Source organism: Gracilinanus agilis, chromosome 4, assembly GCF_016433145.1.
Source record: "Gracilinanus agilis isolate LMUSP501 chromosome 4, AgileGrace, whole genome shotgun sequence".
Classification (NCBI taxonomy): Eukaryota; Metazoa; Chordata; class Mammalia; order Didelphimorphia; family Didelphidae; genus Gracilinanus; species Gracilinanus agilis.
In genome coordinates this window covers 209,481,320-209,509,209 of record NC_058133.1, presented here as the reverse complement: position 1 = coordinate 209,509,209, position 27,890 = coordinate 209,481,320, and the positions used below count along the sequence as shown (strand labels likewise).

General features: G+C 40.7%; 1 protein-coding gene across 3 annotated transcripts; it reads left to right on the top strand.

Moving 5' to 3' along the window:
• The first annotated feature begins 1,837 nt into the window (after nucleotides 1-1,837).
• On the top strand, nucleotides 1,838-27,890 carry ARMC7 (armadillo repeat containing 7). 3 transcript variants are annotated; one of them, XM_044677190.1, is made up of 4 exons: nucleotides 1,838-1,890; nucleotides 4,363-4,508; nucleotides 5,818-5,961; nucleotides 27,047-27,890. In XM_044677190.1, the coding sequence occupies exons 2-4, from the start codon at nucleotides 4,418-4,420 to the stop codon at nucleotides 27,382-27,384; spliced, it is 573 nt and encodes a 190-aa protein (XP_044533125.1). In that variant the 5' UTR covers nucleotides 1,838-1,890; nucleotides 4,363-4,417; the 3' UTR covers nucleotides 27,385-27,890. The 3 variants fall into 3 exon arrangements, with proteins under 3 accessions (XP_044533125.1, XP_044533126.1, XP_044533127.1); XM_044677191.1 differs by having other exon boundaries at nucleotides 27,100-27,223; XM_044677192.1 differs by lacking the exon at nucleotides 27,047-27,890 and adding an exon at nucleotides 6,354-6,392.

The window sequence follows — 27,890 nt, the reverse complement described above, 5'->3', positions numbered from 1 at the left end:
ATACTTCTTACTGACTTGATTAAGTCATTAGCTCTGAGCCCCAGTAACTAGTCCATGCTACATCATTTATTGCTTTGATGATCTAAGACAGAAGGCAAGCTTCCCAGTTTAGAAGAATCTGGGGAAGTGGGAAGAGATTACTGTAGTCAGATTGCTTTCCTAGTTTATATTTATATATATATAATCAGGTAATATAAAGTCCTTTCTTCTAATCCTATCACTTTCCCCCGGATTAAGTATCTCTTAAAGTGTAATCAAGGAAAAAGTGTAGTCAGCTATGTAAAATGCTGCAGAAATGTCAAGAATAATGACTGGGAAAAGTCCTTCAAATTTGGCAATTAAGACATCATTAGGAACTTTGAAAAGAACCCGATTAAGTTGAATTGAGGTGTCAACAATATTGCAGTGAAAGAGTCTGGGAGACTGGAAGGATAGTGGTACCCTAATAGAAACAGGACTGTTCAGATTGAGAGGCAGGTCTTTGGGTCAATAGGCAACATAAGATAGGAAATGCATATCCTCATCACAACCAGTCCATATTAGCTCATCCTGTACTACTTTGCCCCCACAAAAAAAAAAAAAAAAAAAAAAAAAAAAAGGCAAAGGGATTTGGGGACAAGGTCTTACCTTGATTGCCCTAGATGGCAGAGCCACCTGATGAAAGGATCTAGATGAGGATGGTGCCAGAGCGAGGGATACAAGAAATTTTGCTGAGTATGGCTGTTGTAAATTTCTGTTTTAATAGCCCTAAAAGGGTTTAAGTGGGACCCAACCACAGAAGACCAGAAGAAGGGGAAATGAAAGGTGGGGTAGGCTTCATTAATCTTCCAAGTCTCTCATGAGTTACCACACACCCTTGGAGTCAGACTTTGGCCTTCTTGGTATCAGGCCACATCCTTCGGAGGCTCATCATCAACTTCTGAAAACAGTTCCTTAGGCTTCTAAGCCATCTCTAGAAGCTACCCCCTCATACAAAAAGAATGGAAGGAAATTTAGCTGTGGAGGTGGAGAAAGAGAAGAGGGAAAGGCATTAAAAGCCAAGAGTTCATGTAGAAAATGGTGCTGGAGGTGAGATCTTAAGGAAACTAGGACTGGAAGAGGCAAAAATGAGGGGAGGGACAAACAAAGGCAAGGGGGTTCCTTGTGCAATGCATCAAGAAGGATGATGGATTTTTGTTAAGAAAGGCAAGGAGGCTGAGCTGGCAGGGCATAACAAATCATAATAGGTAGCATTTATATATAAGTAAATACATATTTATATAGTTATTTTAAGTGTGTGTGTGTGTGTGTGTGTGTGTGTGTGTGTGTGTGTGTGTGTAGGGGGCAGCTGGGTAGCTCAGTGTATTGAGAGCCAGGCCTAGGGACCCGAGGTCCTAGGTTCAAATTTTGCTTCAGACACTTCCAAGCTGTGTGACCCTGGGCAAGTCACTTAACCCCCATTGCCTAGCCCTTACCACTCTTCTGCCTTGGAACCAATACAGAGTAGGAAGGTAAGGGTTAAAAAAGAAAAATATATATATATGTAAATATATAAAAAACCTTTTCTGAGGTTTGCAAAGTGCTTTCCAAATATTCATTTCATTTGGGATTAATATTTGAAAATTAATTAAGCTTCATAGCATTCCTGAGAGGTAGGTGCTGTTATCATTCCCCGCTCTCAGTCACCCACAAGAGCCAAGCTCGGCGTATCTGGCGTAAAGCCCCTGCTTCTAGCTCCGAAACCCAAGAAACACCGGGGTTGTCCCGTCTGCTCTCATCTCGACTAGCAGGATCCCCACCTTCCGCTGGGATCTGGAAAGGGTGGTGCTTAGCCACGCCCCTTCCGTCTATCTGGGGGCGGGATCGGAGCCACCTTCCGCCCCTGAGGAGCGGAAGAGCTGACCTGTGTAGGTAGGTTGTGGTGGAGCATGTGTTAGGGGTCTGGGACCCCTAAGGGCGCTTCTCTCGTTCTTAAATCCATCCCGAAGCTGACAGATCCCGGGGACCCCCTGTCTTTGAAGCTCGCTGCTTGTACGCCCGCGCCTGCCTCAGTGACCGTCTCTCCCTCTCTCTCCTCCCCTCCCCCATAGTGAGAGTTAATGAAATCGAGGCAGGAGCCTTGAAACTCCGGAAATTGTTTCTATTGGTTACTTTGGTCTTTACCAAGGCCTTGTGTGCTGGGGAGAAGGGTCTGCTCCAGAACACTAGCTCTAGAAGCAGAACAACTAGATTCAATCATTCAGTCAACTGGCATTTACTAAGCTGCTAGGTGCCAGGCACTGGGAATAATATCCCTCAAAGAGCTTACATAAAATGAGTGAAGTGGGAGTTGTGATGGATGGGAACAGATACCTAATTATGCAAAATAATTACAATTAATTGTATTTTAAGTAATGGGGAAGAGGGGAGCCAAGAAAGGAGTCCTGTAGAAGGTGATGCTTGAATGACAGTTTGAAGGAAATAAGTGCAAGAGGGTAGAGATGAGGGAGTGCATTTCAGGTGTGGAGGACAGCCAGTACAAAGTGAAGTCGGGTCAACAAGCATTTATTAAGTGCATACTGTGTGGCAGGCACGTGCTGTGCCAAGAACTGAGGCTGTGAAGAAAAGTGGAAGCAATTTCTGCCCTCATGGAGCTAGAAGTCTAAAGGAGGCAACATGCAGATAACTTTGAACAAGCAAGATATATAAGAAATGAATTAGAAGTGATCCAAAGGGGGAGGCATTAGCATTAAGGAGCCCAGGAAAGGCTTCTTGAAGAAGGTGGAATTTTAGCTGATACTTAAAGGAAGCCAGTGAAGTTAGGAGCCAGAGATGAGGAGGAAAAAAAATCCAAACACTGGGGGCTCAGTTCATCAGAAAATGCACTGATACAGGAAATGAAATATCTTTTGGTCAATGTAATTGGATCACAGAGCAGGTGGAGAAAATAAGGAATAAGAAGATTGTAAAGGTCGGTGAGGAGCTTAGTTGTGAAAGGCTCTAAAAGCCAACCAGACGATTTTATACTTGATCATGGAAATAGAGAGCCACTTGGAGTTAATTGAAATATAATGCCTTCACTTCAGAAAGTTGACTTTAGTAGGGGAACAGAAGGACTGGAGTGGAGAGTTGAGAAAAGGAAACCAAGATTAACAAATCTTTACAGATTTAATATGACAAAAGAGAGTAAGGCATCCCAGATAGTATCTAGGTTTCAATTCTCAGTCACTCGGAGACTGGTTGTGCCTCCAGGATATCTAATTTGAAATGTCTGATAGGCAGTTAGAGATACAAGAAATCAAGAATGAGAGTAGGGGCAGATATATAGGTCCAGAATACATTTGTATAATTACAAGATAATTAAATCCATAAGAACAGTTTAGGTTACCAAGTGAAATTACAAAGAGAGAAAAAGAACTCGGGACAAAGCTTTGAGGTACACCCACCGGAAGCATGGTATGGATGATGACTTAGAAAAGGAGATGGAAAAGAGGTGGTCAGATAGAAGGGAGACAATTTCAGGGTTATGAAAGCCCAGAAAGGAGAGAGTATCCAGGAGGAAGGAGTGATCAGCACAGTGTCAGTTCCCTCAGAGAAGTCAAAAAGGGAAAAAATTGAAAAAAAAAAATCTATTAGATTTGGCAATTAGAAGATCACTTGTAATTTTGGAGAGAACCTTTGCAATTGAGTGACAAGGTTAGAGACTAGATTGCCAAGGGCTGAGAGGATATAAAAAGAGAACAATGTAAAAAGAGTGGCAGCAATGATTTTACTAATGATTAATCAGTGTATGACTCTGGGCAAGTCAATTTACCAATGAGAATCTCTTCTTCTTTATGAATGAGGGTGGTTGGATGAGATAACTCCTAAAGTCTCTTCTAGGCACTATCTTTGATCCTCTTTGTTACCTGCCTCAATTAACTTTGTAACTTAGTTGGAGGAGTAGGACCCTTGTGGCCCTGGACAAGTTATTTCAGCTCTTTCAAATGAGATATTTGTAAACCACTTAGTGTCTACCTAGACACTTTAATAAAGTCTTGTTTCCTTCCCTCTTCTTTCTTTCCTTCCTTCCTTCCTTCCTTCCTTTTTTCTTTTCTTTTTTTTTTCCTTTTTTCCTTCCTTCCTTCCTTTCTTTTTTTCTTTTCTTTTCTTTTTTTCTCTTCTTTCTTTCCTTTCTTCCTTCCTTCCTTCCTTTCTTCCCTCCCTCCCTCCCTTCCTTTATGGGAGGGTTACTTTCTAACTTACATTCTTACTCCTAGTCAATTCTGGGGCCAGTTAATTGTCTGTAGTGCCAGTCTGGAATATATTTTCAGAGGGACCAACTTAGCCGTCCATCTCACTGCATAAGAGCCCAGAATAGTGGTACTCATCTTTCCCTTCATGATGTTCTCTGTTTCTTTATAGACAGTCTGCCTGTCCAGCAAATATCTTTTAATGTGTTCCCCAAAATACTCTACCTATGGACCCCAAACCTCATGTGGTGCCAGAGGGAGGACGGCTAGAATACTTGCAGGCACTGGTCAGCGAGTTCCAGGAGACAGCAAGCCAAGGTGAGAGAGAGAAAGAGTTGGAGAGAACTGTCAGACTTAGGTCCTTTGCCCAGAGCTGGCATCTTTCCTCCCTACCTCCATCCCCACCCCACATTGCCACCCACCTGAAAAAAAAGTTCACATACCATTATTTTACTGATTTTGTTACAATTTAGACACATACTGGCTAGGTGACTATATATATGTATATATATATAAACTATAAGCTGTTTACAATTAAAATTATCTCAAGACACATTTTTAGGTAAGACTATAAATTCATTGATTATATCAGGTTTATTGATTTGGACAGCAATGATAAAATGATATAGTTCTCCATGATTTTCTTTTGACCAAGAAAGGCCGGAGCTGGATCAGGCTGCTTAATAAATAGATTTTGGGGGGCAGCTGGGTAGCTCAATGGATTGAGAGTCAGACCTAGAGACAGGAGGTCCTAGGTTCAAATCTGGCCTCAGACACTTCCCAGCTGTGTGACCCTGGGCAAGTCACTTGACCCCCATTGCCTAGCCCTTACCACTCTTCTGCTTTGGAACCAGTATTGATTCCAAGATGGAAGGTAAGGGTTTTAAGGAAAAAAAATAGATAGATAGATAGATAGATAGATAGATAGATAGATAGATAAATTTTAAGTCCCTCCCTTGACCGTCCCAAGACATCTTTAATTGGTGGTGGCTAATTAAGAGGTGGTCCTTCAGCCTAAGCACCTCCTCCTTCTTACATCTTGAGAAACACACAGTTAAAGAGCCCATGAACTGATGTATGTTTTTCCTAGTAAGTGAAATTGAACTCAGTGGGCTAGTGTAGGCCGTCTTCTCTTTCTTGAAAAGTGAAACAACATTTGCTTGTCTTCCCAAATCTGTGGCATCTCTCCCAGTCATATCTGCAACTGTTCATCCTGGCCAGGTGAATTTTCATCTGGGGTAGAGCAAGGTCCTTTCTTGCTATCTCCTTAATTACCTTGGGGATTTACTTCCTATTGGTTTATTTTGTTTTGTCATTTCCATTATAAAGGCTATTCATCTACCTCAGAAATGCAAGCATTACCCACCTGAGTATATAAGTTGCTGCACAGGTCCTCTCACTTCCATGTTGGTTGAGATTTTCAGCTTTGTTCTTTTGAACATTTGAGTGTTTATATACCCCAACCTAAGAACCTAGTTAAAACTTTTTTTAGCCAATTTTGCCTCTTAGTAACTTTGATATTTCCCTTTCTGGGATGAAGAGAGAAAGTCATTGACTTCCCTCTCTTCTCTCTCAAAGGATATAATCTACTCTGAAGCCTAATAATGTTTGTTTGTTTCCATTACAGAAGCCAAAGAGCAGGTCCTGGCCAATCTAGCAAACTTTGCCTATGACCCCAATAACTACCAGTATCTCCGGGAGCTACAGGTGTTGGACTTATTCCTTGATGTACTGAGTGAAGACAGCGATACATTAGTGGAATTTGCCATCGGTAAAGTATCTTTGGAATTGGGTAGTGGAAAAACTAACTTCACTTGAATTTCCCACTATAACCTCACCCCCATCCACCCTAGCTTTGGAAGAGCTTTAAATTCTTCTCTGCCCAAACTGTTGAGCTGGAATAATTTGATTGTGGTATTAATACTCCATTTTACTTATGGTAGCCATGCATTATCTCTCTATGCAACCTATGTAGGATGGCAACCATTGCCTTCAGTTTCCTTACCTATGAGACGTGGGCATAATAACACTTGCTCTGCTTATCTTAGAAAGATGTTTTTATTCATTCATTTTTCAGTTGTATCTCTTCGTGACCCCATTTGGGGTTTTCTTGTCAAAGAGACTGCAGAGGTTTGACATTTTTTTCTTCGGTTCATTTTACAGATGAGGAAATTGAGGCAAACACAATTAAGTGACTTGCCCCAGGCTACAGCTAGGAAATGTCTGAAGCTACATTTGAACTCTGGAAAATGAACCTTTCTGACTTCAGGCCCAGTGTTCTATCCATTGTACCACCTAGCTGTGTATCTTAGAAAGATAGTGTGAAAATAAAATAATAAGATAAAACAAGGGATTTCATGGCATAATGAAGAAAAAGATGGCCTAGAAGTAAAAAAAAAAACACCCCAAAAAGCCCAAGTTCAAGTCCTACTTTTGACACATATAGCTGTGTGATCCTGGACAAGTAATTTAAATTATCATTATCTCTGACATCTCAGAGATTATAAATTACAGAGAATTACTGACCTGCATCTGTGGAGGGGTTTTCCACCCAAGGAAATTTTTCCAAATGATGAAATTATAGTATATCTGTTAATTTTACTAAACTATTTTCTTTCCTTTGTTCCTTTTTTAATTCTTTGTTTCAAGAGATGGCTCTCCAGGGAGAGAAGAGGGAAGAGATATGATAAATAATAAAAGGAAGAAAGGAAGGAAGAAATTACAGATCTAGACCAAAAAAAGATTAAAAACACTTTGAAAAAGTAAAATTACTATTCAAGTCAAAGTGTCATATAAATGTACAATGTAATTTAATAATAATTTGCATTTAGATAGCACTTTAACATTTCCAAAGCACTTAAGTGCTTTCCTCCTAACAACCCTATTATTACCCCCCCTTTTTTTTTTTTTTTTTTTTTTTTAGCTTTTAGCAAAAGTATTTACTGAGAAGATAGAGTAGGACATTTGGTATTTATTTTTTTATTATTTTTAATTTTTTTTATTAAAAACCCTTACCTTCCATCTTAGAATCAGAAGAGTGGTAAGAGCCAGGTAATGGGGGTTAAGTGACTTGTGCAGGATCACTCATCTAGGAAGTGTCTGAGGCTAGATTTTAATCCAGCACCTCCCATCTCTGGGCCTGATTCTCAGTCCACTGAGCCACCCAGCTGCCCCCTTGGCAAACATTTATTATACAGCTACTAACTTCTATGCCTTGGGGATAAAAATACAATGAATGAAACAATTCCCACTCACATGGAGCTTTCTTTCTAATGCACTTATAAGAAGAGAGAGAAGAAATAGAAAAGAGTTAAATACAAACTAATTTGAGAGGGAGGGCACAGACTATTGAGGAGAATAGAGGCTTCATATAGAAGGTAGTACTTGAGCTGCCTCTTGAAGAAATAAAAAGATTCCCAGAGGTGGAGATGGAGAGAGAGGACATTCCATGCCTGGGGGAACATGCAAAGGCATGAAGTTGGGAATGCTATTCCTGAGGAATGGGAAGAATGCCAGGAGGAGGAGCAGAAAGGATTTGGCAAGACTGTAAAGGCGTTTAAGAGTGAAACAGATATTTATATATTATTTTAGAGACAATGGGGGGACCTTTGTCGTTTACTCAATAGGAAAGTGACATGATCAACTCTATACTTGAGGAAAATCACTTTGGCAGCAGTGTGGAGGATAAACTAAAGTAAGGGGAGAACCAAGACAGAACAATTGGGAGGATAGTTTAATAATCAAAGTGAAAGATGATGAGGACCTGAATTTGTTGTTGTTCAGTTATGTCAGACTCTTCATGACCCCATTTGGGGTTTTCTCGGCAAAAGATATTGGAATGGTTTGCCATTTCCTTGTCCAGCTCATTTTTACAGATGATGAAACTGAGGCAACCAGGGTTAAATGACTTGCCCCAGGGTTACACAGCTCAGAAATGTCTGGGACTGGATTTTAACTCAGAAACATGAGTCTTCATGACTCCCAGGCCTGTCATTCTTATCTGTTGTGCCAACTAGCTGCCCAATAATAATAATTGTAAAAACTATCTTGGTTTTCAAAGCACTTTATTATCTCATTTGATCCTCACAACAACCCTGAGAGATGGGTGTTATAATTATCCCCCTTTTACAGAAGTGAAGTATCTTGTCCAGAGTCACATAGCTAGCAAGTATCTGAGGTCAGATTTGAACTCAGGTCTTCCTAACTCTAGGTCCAATGCTATAAGCACTAAGGTATCAAATGATGCCTCTAGGTGGTAACCAAGAATAGAGAGGAAGAATCTGAATATGAGAAATTTCAAAGGTGAAAACAGCAAGATTTGGCAACTGATTAAATATGTGGGATGAAGACCTAAAGTGTTACTATGATATATCCTTATGACATGGAAATGACTCCTGAATTCTTAAAGACTGGGCCAGCTGACTATAAATTCACAAAGGAGAGGCTCATCACCAAGCAGCTGAGGATAATGAATTTCATCTGTAGCATCTCTCAGAGACCATCTGCTAAGTCACACGGGGGCTGTCATCGGTATTGGTAGAGGAAACACTGACACAGGCCTTCAGAATGGTGAAACAGCTAGTACAGAGAAATGAGAGCAAGTACACCCTAATGATCCATCTGCCATCATAGGCACTAAGTACAACTTGTGTCTTGCTAGATAGCTTGAATCAAATAGTTAAATTTTTTAAAGTTAAATTATATTCTTTTCAGTCAGCAAAGATCTTCATTTTCTCCTGCTTATTCTACCAAACTGAGAACAAAAGAAAAACAATATCCTTTTTAAAAATATGTATCATCAGGGGCAGCTGGGTGGTTCTGTGGATTGAGAGCCAGGCTTAGAGACAGGAGGTCCTGGGTTCAAATTTGACCTCAGATGCTTCCCAGCTGTGTAACTCTGGGCAAGTCACTTAACCCCCATTTCCTAGTCCTTACAGCTCTTCTGTCTTGGAACCAAAACACAGTATTGATTCTAAGGTGGAAGGTAAGGGTTTAAAAAATGTGTGTGTGTGTGTGTGTGTGTGTGTGTGTGTGTGTGTGTGTGTGTGTGTGTGTGTGTGTGTGTGTGTATCATCAAGCAAAACAAATTTTCATCAGCTATATCCAAAAGGAAAATAAATGAATAATTGATTTTCTTAGTGTATTCATCTTCATCTCCCTTTCCATTCTTTTTAGATCAAATCAGGACAGAACCATTCCCAGGATTTCTCTCTAATTAGGCTCCCTCTGTGCCCCCTGATGATTGATAAAGTCCAGAAGGAATAAATGTATCATTGCCCTGTATTAGAATGTAAACAGCTTATTTAGTTCCTTATGATTGTTCTCTTAATTCCTACTTCAGCTTAAAAATTTCTATGCAGCTTTGGTTATTTCTTGTTCAGTCATTTTAGTTGTGTATGACTCTTCATGACCACATTTGGGGTTTTCTTGGCAAAGATACTGGTTTGCCATTTCCTTCTCCGGTTCATTTGACAGAGGAGGAAACTGAGGTAAAGTGACTTGCCCAGGTCATAACATATAGTTAGAAAAAACCTAGAAAGATAAGTCTTCTTTATTCTAAGTCCAACACTCTCTCTGTATTGCCACTTAACTGCCCAGCTATTTCATTAAAGATCCATTTTCTCTGCCTCCAGAATTATATTCAGTTTTGTAGGGTAAGTTATTCTTGGTAGTAAGCCTATATCCTTTGCTTTCTAGAATAGTATTCCAAGCCCTCACTCTTTTTAGTGGTGGCTGTTAAATCACATATGATATTGATTTTGGCACTTAGACCCTTGAATTCTTTTCTGGCTTTTTTTTGGTTTTTTTGTTTGTTTTGTTTTGAGGTCTGGGCGTTTTCCTTTTGAGGTTTGTTTCAGGAAATATAACAAGTAGATTTTGTTTTTTATTTCCACTTTCCCCTCTGGTTCTAAAAGACTTGGGCAGTTTTCTTTGAAGATTTCTTGAAATATGTTATTCTTTTTTTGCTCATGGCTTTCAAGGAATCTAGTGATTCTTAAAGTATTTCTCCTCGATTTATTTTCCAGGTCAGTTATTTTTGCTATAAATTAATTTATATTTTTTTTCAGCCTTTTAACTTTGTTTTACTATTTCTTGTTGCTTCATTGAGTTATTATCTCCTATTTAGTCCATTCTAATTTTTAGAGAATTTGTTGCATTGATGAGGCTTTGTACCTCATGTACCAAACTGTTAATTCTCTTTCTGGTTCTTTCTTCCATAGATCTCATTTCTTTTCCAATATTTTCCTCTAGTACCATTTCATCTATTAAAAAAAAATTAACTTTGAAAAACTTTTGTGTCATTTCCTTGAAATTTATGTCCAAGCTGCTTTTTCTTTGAGGTTTTGTTGATGGATGTTTTACAGTCATTCTTCTAGGTTTGTGCCTCAAGCTTTCCTGTCACTTCTTTGGTTTGAGTCTTTTTCGTTTGCCTCTTCTAGTCTGCTTCCTGATTTTGGATTTGATGTTAGGTGCAGACTCTGCCACACTTCTAGAAGGAAGTTCTGGGCTAGTCCTACTGCTCCTTTCTTAAAGTATTTAATATTAATGTTATTCCATGTTCTTACAGATAGCTCAGACAGGGGACTTGCAATCTTAATGCTCCCAGAGTATTCTGATTCAAGTCAAATTCAGATAGCTGTATCTGTGCTCTGAGCTCTACAAGTTCTTTCTTTTTTTTTTTTTAATTTAAATTTTTTCCCATGGTTACATAATTCTTGTTGTCTCTCTCCCCTCTTCTCTCCCCACTCCCAGAACTGACAAACAATTCTACTGGGTTTTATACACACACACACACACACACACACACACACACACACACACACACATACACACACACATACACACACACACACACACACACACATATATATACACACACATATATATACACATATATATACATACATATATATGTATTCAAAAACCTATTTCCATATTATTCATTTTGTAATAGAGAATCTTTTAAAACCAAAATCCCAAATCATATATCCATATAAACAAGTGATAAATCATATGTTTTCATCTGCATTTCTGCTCCCGTAGTTCTTTCTCATAAGACCCTAAGGATTGTCCTGGATCACTGCATTGCTGCTAATAGCAAAGTCCATTATATTTGATTATCCCACAATGTTTCGGTTTCTGTGTACGATATTCTCCTGGTTCTGCTTATTTCACTCTGCATCAGTTCATGGCGTTCTTTTCAGTTCTTAAAGAAATCAAGCAGTTCATCATTCCTTGTAGCACATTAGTATTCCATCACCATCACAAACCACAATTTGTTTAGCCATTCCCCAGTCAAGGGACACCACCTCATTTTCCATTTTTTTGCTACCACAAAAAGCGCAGCTATAAATATTTTTGTGCAAACAGATCCTTTCCCATCTCTGCAAGTCCTTGCCCTGGATCTTGACCACTATTGGCCACCTGGAAAGATCTGCTGATTCATAATGACAGAACTGTAAGCTACCCTATGGTCTGAGATTCCTTACCTGGTTCTTCCTCTATAGACTGGAAGCTAGAATTGAAACCATTTTCTACTCCTGAGGTCAGAGGCACATAGCTAATGCTATAAACATGCTCCCTGTTCCCAACAGAGACTCCAGGACCACTCCTCATTCCAGAAAGTTGCCACCCCTGGGCATAGCTCCCCTTCTCAGTCCACCCTGATATGTGACCCTGAATGGGGTAACAATCAACAAAGCTGCCTGTTGGCATCTCTTCCTGCATCCTACATGAATGAAGGCTTAATGGGGTCTGGGACATCGCACAGTCTCAGTACTCTTTCAGTCCTTGGGTACTAGAATGCTTCCCATGGGAAGCTCCTGGCTAAAACCTCATCTCCAGTGTCCGCAGACCTTTCTGTCTATCCTTCTGTCCCAACCTGAGCTAGAAAAATGACTCACTGTGACTTTTTCTTGCGTTTCCCTACAGAGAGTCAAACTCTGTTGCATTTTCTAGATCTTTTCGGAGAAGTTGTAGGGTAGAGCGCCTTTCTATAACTCCACCTTGACTCTGCCTTCCAGGTGGTAATTGTTAATAATGCTAAATGTAATTATGTAATTTAAGCCACATCCTAAATAAGAGTTCACATTAATATAGCATTTTAAGCTTTGTTGTTGTTCAGGCATTTTTCAGCATGTCTGACTCTTCATTTACTCCATTTGGGTTTTCTACTAAAGTGATTTGCCATTTCCTTCTCCAGCTCATTTTACAGAAGAGGAAACTGAGGGAAGCAGGGTGAAGTGACTTGTCCAAGATCACACAGCTAATAAGTGTCTGAGGCCAGATTTGAACTTGGGAAGGTGGGTCTTCCTGACTCTAAGCCCTGCTTCTAGGCACTGTATCCACTTTTAAGGTGTGCAAAGCATTTAAAATACATTGTCTTATTTAAATATCACAACTAACCTGTGATGTATATGCTATTAATAGCCTTGTTTTATTGGGAGGAGACTCCATTTCAGGTTAAGTGATTTTCCTGGGGTCATACAGTTAACATGGGTCTGAGGTGGAATTTGAACCCAGGACTACCTGACTCCCAAGTACAACAGTCTCTCTACTATGTCACCTTTTCTTGATCATGTAGACGTAGACATTACAAATTGCTTCATGGAATGTAGGGAAGAAAATAATGAAGGGAAACAAGCTTTAAGCACCAACTATGTGCCAGGCCCTACTCTAAGTACTTTTTTTAAACCTTTACTTTCTGTCTTAAAATAAATACAAGTATCTGTTCCAAAGCAGAAGATAGTCAAGGGCTGGGCACTTGGAATTAAATAACTTGCCCAGGGTCATACAGTTAGGAAGTGTCTGAGTCCAGATTTGAATCCAGCACTTCCCATCTCTAGGCCTGGCTCTCAATCCACTGCGATACCCAGCAGCCCCTGTGCTAAGTACTTTTAAAATATTACTTTGTTTGATCCTCACAACAACCCCATGAAGTAGGAGCTGTTATTATCCCCATTTGATAGTTGAGGACACTTTGAGGCAGACAAAGGTCTGAGGCTGGATTTGAGGCCAGGCCAGACACTCTGCTGTGCCACCTGGCTGCCTGTGTAGGCCTTCCTGTGGCCATTCACCACCTTGAACTGTAGCACTAAAGTTAATAGCAACGTTCTCTGTAGCGTATTTCTCTCTATCCTGTTACTTACTGTGTGTAAAGCCCTCTTTGGCTTCCTTATGAGAGTTAGCTGCTTTGATACATTTTTTAAGAATTTGAGCCTAGGTGGCACACTAAATCAAGCACCAGGCCTGGAGTCAGGAAGACTTGAGTTCCAGTCTTGTCAGATATTTGCTAGCTTTGTGACCCTGGGCAAGTTCCTTAACCTTCTTTGCCTCCATCTCCTCATAAGTAAAATGAGCCAAAGGAGGAAAAGGCCAGCTATTTCAGTATCTTTGCCAAGAAAACCCCAAATGGGATCACAAAGAGTTGGACAAGACAAACAACTGAACAACAAAACACACCCTCCACCAGTGCAGATTGCAGCCCCTTCACATAGCATGATATGAGAGTTGTGACTGAAAAATTCACCAAGTTGGGCCCGAGGCAGTGGGATGTGTAGAGTATCTTTAAATGTTCTGGTTTGGTGCAGTTGAGGGGCCAGGTTAGCCTCTAAGAAATAGCTAAATACAGAAAAGTCTTCATCTGTGGTGATGGTCGCCTTGTGCAGGAGTCAGCAACTCTGGAGCCATATCTGGCTCCACCTCCAGACCTGCCAGTCCCGGCAGAGCCCCAGGATTTGCCCCAGGGGGCCCTTCAGCCCCCGCCCCTTATTCTAGCACCTTCCACCTCCATCCTCCTCCTTCTGCAAGCCTTTATGACTCTCACAGCCAAAAAGGTTGCTGAACCCTGACCTTGTGTCTCTACCGAGAATGCCTAGAGGACCTAGCAGATAATGAAATGGCATTGTCAAATACTTTGCAAACCCTAAAGTGCAGGATGCAAGGGAGCAATTAGATGGAGAGGGAGTCCTGAGTTCAAATTCGACTTTAGGCATTTGCTAGGTATGTGACCCGGGCAAGTCACTTCATCTTTGTGCCTCAGTTTCCTTCTTTGTAAAATGGAATCAAAGAGAACCTACTACTTCTAAGCGTTGTGAAAATAAAGTGAGATCATATTTGAAAAGCACTTTTCAAATCTTAAAAGCATTTATAAATGATAGCTATTATTGTTGTTGTTGTTATTATTTCATTGAGTATTCATGATAATTGCCATTTGGCCCAAGCCTGCTAACTAGCTATGGAAAAGCCTAGCCCATGGATCAGCTTCCATACCAACAATCTGTCCAGTTAAATCAGTGTAGGAGTACCTTGATTGCCCATTGTTGTAGGGGTCTCTGGAGAAGTTAAAGAGCGTGCTCAGATTGTCAACTCTCCCCAAAAAGGGGTTGTGACCCTCCCAGATCATCCCATGTTGGAGAATTGTGTGAGTCTTCATAAATCAATGTTGTCGTTCGCTTGTGTCCGACTCTTCATGACCCCATTTGGGGTTTTCTTGGCAGAGATGCTGGAGCGGGTTGCCATTGCCTTCTCCAATTCATTTAACAGATGAAGAAACGGAGGCAAACAGGGTTAAACGACTTGCCCAGGGTCACCCAACTAAGAAGTGTCTGAGGCCAGATTCACACTCAGGAAGAGGAGTCAGTTCCTGACTCCATGCTCTGCTTTCTATCCACTTCACCACCTAGTGGCCCATGAAATCATTATATGGATGAGTTCTTACTGCAAAGCAGGGTCTGTCCCAGGCTAGTTTCTTTCTTGGAACCACCAGCAGGTGGCGCTGCTGGCACACTTGACAGCAGTGAGCTGTGTTTCAGTGGTGCCCATTGATTTGGGTCCATTCTGAGCTGGAGGGAGTTACATAGTTTATCTTTGACACAAGGTTTCCTTAAGAGGACAGTAAGCAAGTGGGTGCCATCAATTAGTTGTGGATCAGACAGTTGATTCCCTTTAAAGCTGAAGTGAAATAAATCCATTTCTCCTATTCGTGATAGACTTTATACTTGTAAGCTCTTAGGGTAAACCATGTGGCTATTAAAATTTGGTGTCCACACAAATGTCAGATGTCCTATTTTAAATGTAAATCCCATTTTGAAATTCTGCCACTCTTGCACTGGGGATACCAAATATAATCCCTATCCTCAAGCCTTTCAGTTCTGCACTAAAGGGGAAAGTATATATACAGATGAGTAAATGCAAACAGTATGCAAAACAAATACAAAGAGATTTCAGCAGGATAGAGTGTTTGAAGATGAAGTAGACTTAAGCACCTGGGTTCAAATGTGGCCTCAGACTCTTCTATGACTCCTGGCAAGTCACTTACTCTGTTTGCCCAGTCCTTGCCCTCAAGGACAGAAAGTAAGGGTGTAAAAAAAGATGGCTATGATAGAATAGACAAGTGGACCAGTTGATCAGACATTTTCATCTAAAACAGAAAGTCTTGACTGGAGTATATGAACTTTTTTAAAAATATTTTTTGATAGCTCTGTTGGTTTCCTTTGCAATCCTAAGTATTTTTTGCATTTACAAACTCTGAGAAGAGGTCCACAGGCTTCAAAGCAACCTGATTGCCAAAGGGTTCCATGATCCAAAAAAGGTTAAGAATCCAATGTGGGAGCTGTACTTCTTTTCTACTTTCTAAAAACCTTCATGGTGAATATTGTCTTTGTCTGAAGACATTTGTGTCACTTAGACTTTGGGCCCATCTACTCTTAATTTCTCAAATTCCAAAAGTGCTTTTTATGTTGTATATTTTTTACATTACTTTTCATAGGTTTGTTATTTTATTTCAGATTTATGGCTTAAAATACTTTGAAGATGATTTAACTTAAGAGGTTTCCTTCACCATTTATGTGTCATGGACTTCTTTGGCAGTCTATTATTACAATGTATGGATCAATTCTCAGAATAATATTTTTAAACACATAAAATAAAATACATAGGATTACAAAAGAACCCAGTTATATTGAAAAATATAGTTATCAGGATATATTTGTTTAAACCTAAATTCAAGGACAGCAGGCTAAGAACCCTTGAGTCTACTTCTACTCTTTCCTTCCCCCTTCCCCCCATTTTATGAATAGAAGACTGGAGCCCACAGAGGTTAAGTGACTTAACCAGGGTCTTGCCATTTATAAGCATCACAACCAAGAGTCAAGTCCTCTGACTCCTAATTCAGAAGTCTTCCCACTATACCACACACTACCTTCCTTGATGTTATTATTGTGTATTCATAATGTGTTTGTATTCTGGCTTTATTCTTTAGCAAAGTCTATATTTTTCCTTATTTTTTGTGGTCTTTATGTACAATATAACCATCAGTCAACCCTCCATTGTAGGACACATGAATGGTCCTTTGTTGTTCAGTTGTTTCAGTCTTTTCCAATGTGACAAAAATTCCAAGAGACTGACTTCTGGGTAAGAATATCAATTTATTGATTAGGCTAGCATTAACTACAAAATTAATTAATTCGTCATTGATCGCCCGGTGATCCCTTATGCAGACCCATAAATAGAAAATTTGAGGAGATCATTATTAATTCCCCCTTGGACATCCCAAGACATCTCTAATTGGGGAATAGCTAATAAGGAGGTGATCCATCAAAACTCTCAATTCTTCCCCATCTGCTGGTGATGGTGGGCTAGCCACATAAAGGTCTCGTGCTCCCCAACTACCCAACTACCCAAGAGAAAAATCCAGTTATGCTCAATCAAAATTGACCTTTGCAGTGATTTCCAATGAGAGGTTGAAGGACTCCTTTAGGCTACCAGTGGGTGTACCAAGGCAGATCTCCTTTCTTCCATAATCTCACTTTCCTATCTATTCTCTGATAGGAGAAATTCTTTTGGTGGGGCATAAAAGATTCAGTCCTGAGGCTGAAGGACTAATTTGAGCTTCTTAATTCCAAACCCAAATGCAGAGATAATTCACAATATATTAAAAATAAATCATCTCACCAACTCTTTGTGAGCCCATTTGAGATTTTCTTGGCAAAGGTGCTAGAGGGGTTTGCCATTTCCTTCTCTAGCTCATTTTACAGATGAGGAAACTCAAGGAAAACAGAGTTAAGTGACTTGCCCAGGGTCACAAGGCTAGTAGGTGTCTGAGGCCAGATTTGAACTCAGCAAGATGAGGCCTGGCACTCTATCCATTGTGCCACTTAGCTGTCGTTCTTAGTTTTTTGCTATTACAGATAAAGCTGTTGTGAATACTTTGTATTGTAAGAGGGGAATTTAGATATCTATTTAAGGTATGGTGGTCACCAGGAATCAGATTAGTTTGATTCCATATTTAAAATAGACCCAAGTCAGAATGCCTTTTATAGAAGTTTATTTACAATTAGGAAGGTTAAAGGTAGGGAAATAAAGAGAGAGAGAAACTCTGGCCTGGACCACCAGAGGTCCGGACCAGGTGAGAATTTAGAGGTTAATTAAACAAGGCTACTAGCCACAAGGCCTTTGACAATTAGAGAGGCAAGGAAGCCTCCTTGAGGGTAGAGACTCTAGAAACGCCAAGGGAGGTGAAGGGAAGTCAGCCTAACTTACCCACGAGACAATTCAGAGGGAAGCCGCCTGAGGGCTCAGCAGAGATCCTTCAGCACCCAAGTTCAAAGTGCCAACTGCCTCCGCAGGAAGTTATCCGGTCTCTTCCTGCGTCTACCTCTGATTTCAAGTGGTCAAATGGCAGCCTCAACACTGTTTTGGACTGCCCTTTGGGCAGTCCCTTGTTCTTGATTTGTTACTTATTGTCATGTGTGGGTAACTCTTCTCCTCCCCACTAAATTGGGTGGGATGACATTATTTCTGATGGCTAGAGTCTTAACTATGAATGAGGATGAGCTAATTCCATTTACACAGTATATGTTAACTCCTTTAGGGTATACTTCTATAATCCCATTAAAAGGCATGCTTAGTTTCTTGTGCTTAACATAGAATTCCTTTTTGCTTTCCCAAAGACTTGCACCAATTCACAACCCAACCAGCAGGGTGCTATGTCTTTTTCTTCCATCAATCTTCCTGAACTGAATTGTATGATATGTAAAGATTCTTGCCAACTTAATAGTGGTTCCTTAGAATAATTTTAATGAGAATGGGAATCCTTAAACTGTTAGAATTTTTTTTAAAAGACTTCATATATAAATGTCCTTTTTGAGGTGCAGAACATAAATGAGCTTAACCATTCACCTTTAGCAAAGACACTGCATTCATTAGGATCTATTTCAAGCTGTTGGACAGTAGGTGGGAATATTAAAATAATTAGTGTGGCAACAGTCTTCTTGATTTTGAGGTCTTCAAATAAATTGATGTTTACGCCCATCATAATTCAGTGGTGTTTAATTACTCTGAATTGAATTCCTATTTGTTGGTCAACTAACAATTCTTTATTAAGTGCCTGTTACTATGGTAAGTTGGCAGCTAGGTGGTACAGTAGATAGACTGCCCATCTGGGATCAGGGAGATTCATCTTCCTAAATTCAAATATGGCCTCAGACACTTTCTAGCTATATGACCCTGGGCAAGTAATTTAACCCTCTTTGTTCCTCATTTGCAAAATGAGCTGGAAAAGGCAATGACAAACCACTGTAGTATCTTTGCCAAGAAAATTTCAAATGGGGTCACAACAGAACAACTATGCTGCACATTGGGTCTACAAAGGCAAATTTGGTCCCTGTCCTCAAGGAACTCCCAATATAATACAGTTCTTAAAAGAGTATATCAGATTTCCAGTCATCTTACTTATTTAAATGACACTAAAGATGATGCCAGCCTTATTTGCCCTCTACACTGCACCCAGTCTAGATTAATTACTTACCCTCCTGACACTTGGTGAGTACTCCTAGAACAGATGCTGCCTTGTTTTTCTATTTGTATTGTCAGCACTTAACACAGACCTTTGTACATCTTAAATGCTTATTTAATGTTCATTCATTTATTCATTCTATCCTTGTATTCCAGAAGGGATTAGAAATATGCAAGACAGTTTTATATATATATATTTGTCTTTTTGTCAAATAATGGTTTCTCAGTAACCCCATGACCATTTAGTAACAACAGCAATAGCCAACATTTACATAGTGCATTAACATTTGCTGTGTGCTTTACAGATATTATCTCATTTGATCCTCTCAACAACCCTATGAGAATATGCCCCTTTCTTTCTTCTGATACCGCCACCATCCTGGTTCAGGTCTCTATTTCCTCACAGCTGGACTGTTGCAATAGGCCACTCATGGATCCTCCTGTCACTAGTCTCTCCCAGCTCCAGTCCATCCTCCTTAGCCCTACCATGTTGCTTCCTTACTCAGTAATCTACAGTGGCTTCCTGTTACCTCCAGGATCAAATGTAAAATCCCTTTTTTGGGATTCAAACCCTTTATAACTTAGCTTTGCTCCTCCCCAGTCCCCACAACAAACATTCTTTCATCAGTGACATTGTCATCCTTGCTATTCCTCAAGCAAGACACTCCATTTTGGGACAGCTGTGTGGCTCAGTGGATTGAGAGCCAGGCCTAGAGATGGGTCATCCTAAGTTCAAATCTGGCCTCAGATACTTCCTAGCTGTATGACCCTGGGCAAGTCACTTAACCCCCACTGCCCAGCCTTTACCACTCTTCTGCCTTGGAACCAATACATAATATTAATTCTAGGATGGAAGGGAAGGGTTTAAAAAAAAAAAAGACATTCCATCTCTAGACTTCAGGCTTTTTCCATACGTGAAATGTTCTCCTTCTTCATCTCTGCCTCCCTTAGAGCTAAAATCTTACTTCTATAAGAAGCCTTTCCCAGTCCTTCTTAACTCTAGTTCTTTTCTCTCTCTGTTGATTTTTCCTTTTTATCCTGCATATTTTATTATTTACATAGTTGTTTGCACATTGTCTTCTATAAGAATTGAGATTAAGGTAAACTGAGAGACAAAGTTCTTTTTTTAATTCATTTTTATTTTTCCATGGTTACCTAATTCATGCTCCCCTCTTCCTCCTCCTGACAAGCAATTTCACTGGGTTGTACAAATGTTATTACTTGTATATTTTTGCTATCAAGCAATCTTCTAAAGCCTAAACCCCAAATCACATACCCATACACATATGTGATAAGTGATGTCATATGTTCTTTTGCATTTCTACTCCCATAGTTCTTTCTGAGAGACAAAATTCTGAGTATGATCAGTATTATTAGATTGTTAGACCCAACAGATGGGGTCAGTGGCCTCTTTCAATGACCAAAGGTCCTGAGTGAGGCCTAATAGGTTCTTTTATAACCACTAGCAAGATAACATAGCAAAACCTTAATTATGATACATGTAGCTTCTTCTGATTGGCCTGAAATTACATCATGCCAATACTGATTGGTAGTCATTTTAATGAGGCAGCAGGTTGAGTCACCTCAACTTCTCCCTATTGCTTCCTCTTGGAAGATGGGAGTAATGTTCAGATCTGAGTCTGCAACTGGAGACTTTGAATCAACTTGAATTTGAGTTAAGTGGATGGAATTGGTGCAGGGAGGAGGTGGGACAGGGACAAGCAGCAGGGGATGAGCTTATAAAAGTAGAACATACCAAAGTAGAAATTCATTTCATAGTAGAATTCAGTCCTTCATGGAGGTAATTACAAGAGAAAAACTTGACCAGGTTTCTCCTGTATATAGTGAATGGTGGAGTTATAAAGTTAAGGAGTTGGACTTTTAAAACCATAGGAGAGAACTGAACCCCTGCCAGCTTGATTGAGTAGTATAATTAGAATTAGAATCAATTTTCCATTCTATACTCCCCCATTACACTATGAGCTCTTTGAGGGCAGGGACTGCCTTTTGCTTTTCATTGTTTTCCCCAGCCCATAGCCCCATGTAGCATTAGGGAATTAATAAATGCTTATTGATTGATTGAGGTAGGTGCATATTTTGAAGAAACTGTTAGATTTAAATTAATAATTCCAGGTTCTTATTTTCCATAGTTTATTAATAATCACTTGAAATAGAGAAAGCAGATATATAAAGATGTAAGCCTAATCTAACCTAACCCTGACCACGTGGTTCTCCACCTGGCTGTAGACACTCTCAGCCCTGGTGCTCTACTGCCACCTCCCAGGGAATAGAGAGAGCCGACGTGTCTCTACCCACACCTTTATCCTTTCTCTTGACCTGGACCGGAAACCTTTAATTCCAGGTCATGTTCGTAGGGCTCTTCCCCTGTGACCTCTGTTTGGAGCGTTCATGTGACACCCAGCCACGCAGCAAGGTAGGACGAGCTGGGGGAAGGGGAGCGGATTCTATTTACACAAAACCAAGTGAGACAGAGGTTAAATAACTTGCCCAGGATCTCATAAATACTACGTCTCTGAGGCTGAACACGCTCTTTACTATGACACCCACCTGCCCTTCTAAGCTTCCATTTTAAAACTTGTAAAATAGAGATGATAGTATTTGAACAATGTACCCTGAAGGATTCTCATGAGGTAAATTGTTGTAGACTAGGCCAGTCTTGTGGTTCAAGTTCTGGACTGAAACAAAACAAGTCATTCATAGACCATATGATTGTTTTTAATAAGCTTACTTAGTCGTTGTATGGAACAAATATTCAGCATTAACTCAGTTGGGTGTCGCTCCGTGTTGGCCATGATCCATCAAGTATGAGGCCTGAGACTTTGTAGGCTAGTTTTTGAACTCAGGTCACCAGAGAGGGAGCTCAATGGTCTAACTCCCTGGATAAGTCTCAAGGACAGTTTCAATACAATGTTGTTACTTTGACAAAAATGCTTTGTAACCAAGCTGTATGCTGGTGGGATATTATTATCCTTCCCTCACTTATTATTCTTTGTGTTCCAGTTTTAAGATTAGATCTGCTTTCTCTTTTTATGTCCCAGAAGGCTTTTGGTTTTTTGTTTATCTTTTAAGGACAGCCCATGTTCTATAGTTTAGAACCAGAGAATAGAATCTTGCCCCTTCAGGGAGCTCTCCAAGGTCCCTTCCAGCTTTAAATACCATAAACCCTTAGAGGTCGCCCAGTCCTCCTCATTTGTTCTGGGTTTAAGAGAGCTTGGAGTTCATCCTTTCCACTACTCAGCAGTTGTAGTGAGTAGCTACAGATGCTTTTCAATGGCAAAAGATTAGCTTAGTTGTATGCCTTTTTTTTTAAACATTTATTAATATTCATTTTTAACATGGCTACATGATTCATGCTCCTACTTTCCCCTTCACCCCCCGCAATACCCCCACCCATGGCCGATGCACATTTCCACTGGTTTTAACATGTGTCATTGATCATATATGCCTTTTTAAAAAAATTATGCAAATTCACTCCTCAGTTTTCCAAAACATTGCGCTGAATTTTCCCTTTCTTGACTTTTCCTGTTGTTTATCTTCCCATTTAGAATGATTGCATTTCCAACTTTACTATTCTTTGTACTATCTTTTTTTCTCTAATAATATTAATTATTGATTAAAATTCATTAGAATCATTCTCCTAAAACCACTTCATCCCTCTTTGACCACTCTTCTCAAGGACTTTCTTATAGATGGTCACCAAGAACCTAAAGTAATCCAGCTGTTCTTTCAATTGGGTCTGATTCTTTGTACTTCTATTTTGGGGTTTCTTGGCAAAGTGGTTTGTCATTTCCTTCTCCAGCTCATTTTACAGGTGAGGAAACTGAGGCAAACAGGGTTAAGTGATTTGCCCAGGGTCACATAGCTAGTATGTATCTGAGTCTGTATTTGAACTCAGGTCTTCCTGACTCCAGGCCTGGTGCTCTGTCCACTGTGCCACTTAGCTGCCCTGAAGTAATCCAAGGGACTCCCTAAAACTCTAATCATTTCAGACAATATATTATTAGGTAGATTAGGAAATAAGAGAAGGCAATGATCTTAACTAGATCTAGGCATTTTTAATTCTAAGAGTGGTTACCACCTTTATGCCATTTCCAGGGCCTTAACTTTCCTTTTTTTTTTTTTAAATAACCCTTTCTGTACTAGTAACAACTTTTAAGACAAAAGACAAGAGCTAGGCAAACAAGGCTAATTGACTTGCCAGAGGTCATATTCTGTATGAGAAATGTCTGAGGTTAGATTTGAACCCAGGACCTCCAGATTCCAGACCTGGCATTCTATCTATGGTGTCACCTAACTGCCCTCTAATTTTTATATATGCTTTTCCAAGACAAGGGCTTAGGCCTAAAAGAAAGAATTTTAGTGGTGTAAGAAGGAAATTTTAAGTATTTATAGATATATAGATATATATTAAAATGTGTGGCCGCCAGGAATCAACAATTTAGGTTGATTCCGTAATTAAATCAGACCCAAGTCAGCATCAGGTTGAAGAGTTTATTTACAGTCTGGTAGGTAAAAAGTAGGAATAAAGAGAAAAAGGAAGAGGCTAGTCCAGGCCAAAGGCCTGGACAGAGAGAGAAGAAGGTTATAAAGCTTAATAATGAAGCTGTAAGCCACAAGGCCCAACAGCCAGATAGGCAGAGTTTAGAATTGGCCCAGCAAGGCCAAGGAAGTCAGCCTAACTTACCCACGTGACAATATAGAGCGTAATCTGTCTGTGGTCTCAGGAGATGCTTCTTCTTCCAGTTGGAGATGGCAACTGCCCCCACAGGAAGTTCACTAACTTACTTAAAGAGATAGTGTCTTTTATCACTTCCTGTGGTCCACCTCTAATTCAAATGGACAAATGGCAGTTTCTGCATTGATTTGGACTGCCCAAAGGGCAGTCCCTTATTCTTGATTTGTTACTTATTGTCACGTGTGGGTAACTCGTCTCCCCTCCCCACTAAGGGAGGTGAGAGTGACATCATTAGCACGCCTAAGTTGAATAGAATTTTGACTATTAATGGGCTGGAGCTAATTCTATTTACACAGTGGGAAGCATTTCCTAAGAAGTTTCACTCAGTACTGGTAATGTTCCTTCAGGTAACTAAAAAGAACTTTAGATTGTGACCATTTTTATTAATATTTTCATTTGAACTAAAAATGTTTTTCACATACTTCCACAGTATATATGCCATAGTTACATCTGCTACTGAAAGTGCTGTAGGCCAGCAAGGCTCACGATTTCAGAATAGGAAGTATTGTTTTAGTGACCCAAGAGACCCACTTAACTTTTTTAACTCGTTACATAGACTAGACTCCAGCCATAGATAGGTTCCAATGTGGAATGTGATCCCCAAAACTGCTAGAGGCCAGGACAAAGTGATTATTCTTCCCAGGGCTTGAGGCCTCCATATAGTTTTTCCACAGGTAGAGTTATAGTCTTTGGAATGAGAAGTAACTCCAGATTTTAGGAGACAGGGGAGGAGAAAGGGCAGGGAGATGTTGAGAAATGGTGAGGAGAGGTGATTAAGTAAAAGAGCCAAGTGCCAGACATTCAAGAAAGAAGAAACAGAAGCAACTTTAATGGGAAAGAGAGACAAATGCAAAACATAAAGGCATTTTGGCAGGTTTAGGATAACATCTCTGGAGGAAAACAGAAGAGAACACAGTCTGTGTGGCATTAAGAGGCAGCAAGGTGGTGAAGTGGATGGAGCACTGGATCAGGAATCAGGAAGCCAACATTTAGGGAGCACCTGCTATGTGCCAGGCATTGTGGCAAGACAGACATACCCTTAAAGACTAATGAGGGAGACCACATGCAAACAGCCATGTTTGTTGTTGCTCAGTCATGTTAGACTCTTTGTGACCCCATTTGGGGTTTTCTTGGCAGATTCTAGAGGGGTTTGCCATTTCCTTCTCCAGTTCATTTGACAGATGAGGACCCTGAGACAAAGAGGGTTGTATGACTTGCCCAGGGCCACCCAGCTAAGAGTCTGAGGCCAGATTTGAATTTATGAAGATGCATCTTCCTGACGCCAGGCCCGCTTCATCCATTGCCACCTAGCTGCCTGATAACTATGGACAAACAAGCGATACAAGTTTAAGAGGAAATAAGCAACAGGGAGAAGGAAGGTACTGGAATTAAGAGGAGTGCAGAAAGGCTTCCTGTAGATGATGGAATTTTAGCTAAGATGTGAAGGAAGCCATGAGGGAGAGGATGAGGGAGAGCATTCCAGGCATGACAGATGACTGGTAAAAATTGCCCAGAATGAGGAAATAAGAGTATTTGAGGAATAGCAAGGAAGCCAATGTCACTGGCTGGAAGAGCCATGTGACCTCGAGCAAGTCCCTTAACTTCCATTTGCATCAGTTTCCTTGTCTGCACAGTGAGAGTAATAGCACTATTGATTCTGCCACACCGCTGCTAAGAAGGCCAGAAGTCGAAATATCCAGGCAAAGTCAGAGAACAGCAAAGAGTGCTGCTTGGGGAATGTGGAGGGAATAGAGAAGGAAACAGCAAAGCACTCCAGTCTCTGCTTAGAAAACCTCAAAACCAAGAGTTAGATGAGATGTAAATGACTAGACAACAACAGTGTGGACAGAGATGAGGCTGGAGCCAACTGATGGAGGGCCTCGGAGGGTAGAGTTGAGAAGCTTTCACCGGATTTCTTTGGCAGTGGGAAAGGGACCCAACGGAGGAGTGTGTGTAGTTGGGGGTGGAAAGGCAGGTTATTTCATGTTAGAGGTGGCTCATGTTTGGAACACTTAGTCTAAGATCCATGTTGGGATGAAATGAGAAGCTAAGAAACAACTGAACAACAAACAAAGGGCAGTTTACTTTGCCCTAACACAGCTGGGATGTGCAGCTCTTGGTGGTTGAGAATTCTTGTGCCCTTAGCTTTGGTCTCTCCTCTTCCATCTATGGGCCCAGGCGTACCAGCAGCCAGCCAGCCATAAAGGAGAAGCTGCACCCGGGAAGTGAGAGCCATTTTGGTTCAAGGTGGCAGCCTTGTCTCCTTTTAGTAAAAGCTAATACATGTGTGAGAAAGGAAGCAGGGTTGGGTAGACCCAACCCTTTCTATAGAGAACTGCCCATAGATATTAGTCCTATCACACATGCTCATAGCCTTTAGGGAAACTCTTCTGGCAGGGACAAGAAGAATAGATTGGAATGACCATAGCTTCTGCTCTACAAATGAAACAGAAAACAGGACCGCAGTGGGCACTCCCTATGGGTGAAGTAACATGATGTCATGCTCCAACCTTAAGGCTGGGTGTAGCCAAACAGACTAGGCTGAGGGAGGACAAAGATCCAGGTGCCAGTCATGCCTGTGACTAAACTCTAATTAGGTTGATGTAGACATCGTTGTGCTTATCCTTCTTCCTATTAATTCCTAGTCAAAGTTCCATCCAGTACACCCTTTTTCAAAGGAACTAAAGGAAAGACATTTTGTTAGATATTTACACATCCCTTGGTTAGGGAAGAGGATGGTTATGAACTGAACTCTGCCCCAGAGCAAAGGAGTCAGAAAATGGAAATCTCAGGGAAAAAAAAAGTCAAAACTGGTGATAAAAGTTAGTCTCTTCCTGCCTTGCTCATCTAGCCTTGCTCATCTAAAAGGATCCTCTCTTGGTGGGTCTCATCCTGAGGTTCAGTATTAAGAGACTCTGCTTTTAAGTGTGGTCTCTCCACCTCCATCCATTGGCCCCCTACATCCCAGGAGACTTCCATCCAAAACTGGGCTAGTCTACCTTGGAAGATGGTGGGTTTCCCTTGGATTTTTTCAAGCAGAAATTGAATTTGCCAAAAAGAGATGTTCAAACTGATAAAGAGTTCCCATGACCTCTTATCAGGTATGCTGTGATAGGGATTCCTTCTGGGTTAGAGCTTGGACTAGAATGCCACAGAGTTTTCTTCCAACTCTCTAATTCTTTCAACAAGCGTTAGGGTTGCAGAAACGTAGCAGCCTTCCCCTTCTACCCTTCTTCCCATCCCCACCCCCCAAGAATGATGGTCCAAAGGCCAGCCAGATGCTCCTACTTGTTTTGTCCTTTAGGTGGCCTTTGCAACCTGTGCCTGGATAAAGTCAACAAAGAATATATTCTACAGGTGGGAGGCATCAAACCCATCATCAATTGCCTTTCCAGCTCTAATGAGGAGACAGTCATGTCAGCAGTCACAACACTCATGTTCCTGAGCACATCCCAGTCCATCCAGGAGCTCACAGCACTGCCCGTGGTGGAGTGCATGCTCCGTTTCTCCCTCTCTGCAAATAAGAGACTCAGCAATCTGGCTACCATCTTCCTGGAAGACTACTGCTCTCCTGACCAAGTGGAGGAGGCCCGGAATTTGAGTGCACACACTGCTGTGGGCATCCCACTCCCCAAAGACTGATTGATACTGTGCCAAGGTGGGTGGTGTCTACCCTTGGGACCCCTGTGGTGTCAAGTAGGCCCCAATTAGGTGGTGGAAAGGCTTATTAGTAGGATAACATAAGTGAGAGAAGCTGAGCCTGAGAAAAGACTGAGCTGGGCTAGACGGGGAAAAAGGATGGCGGGACTTTACAAGAGAAAAGTGTCCCATCAAACAATAAAGAAGCTTTGGGGGTAGGAAGGAAACCCTGGAATAAGATGAATCTTAAGACCAACAAAGTATGGTACTACCAACCCCACCACTGTCTGGCAACAGATAGTGGCCAAGGTTTTTGTACCTTTTGGACTGGGGGATTTGGCTAGTAATATGTAAAGAAGGCTGTGAACCACCTTTTACATGTAATAATAAGACCATTATCTGGAATGGATTGCCATATATTTGCATAACTGTTACCTGTACCGGTTTGTGGTGAGAGTTGAAGCCATAGGTGGCTGGATATTTCTGCCTCTCCTTTAAATAAAAATTTC

What these genes read in the sequence shown, in the direction of transcription:
- ARMC7 (XM_044677190.1), top strand. Translation starts at nt 4,418, where the DNA reads ATGGACCCCAAACCTCATGTGGTGCCAGAGGGAGGACGGCTAGAATAC. An exon ending in CCAGGAGACAGCAAGCCAAG is followed by an intron (nt 4,509 to 5,817) that starts GTGAGAGAGAGA and finishes TTTCCATTACAG; the next exon opens with AAGCCAAAGAGCAGGTCCTG. An exon ending in ATTAGTGGAATTTGCCATCG is followed by an intron (nt 5,962 to 27,046) that starts GTAAAGTATCTT and finishes TTTGTCCTTTAG; the next exon opens with GTGGCCTTTGCAACCTGTGC.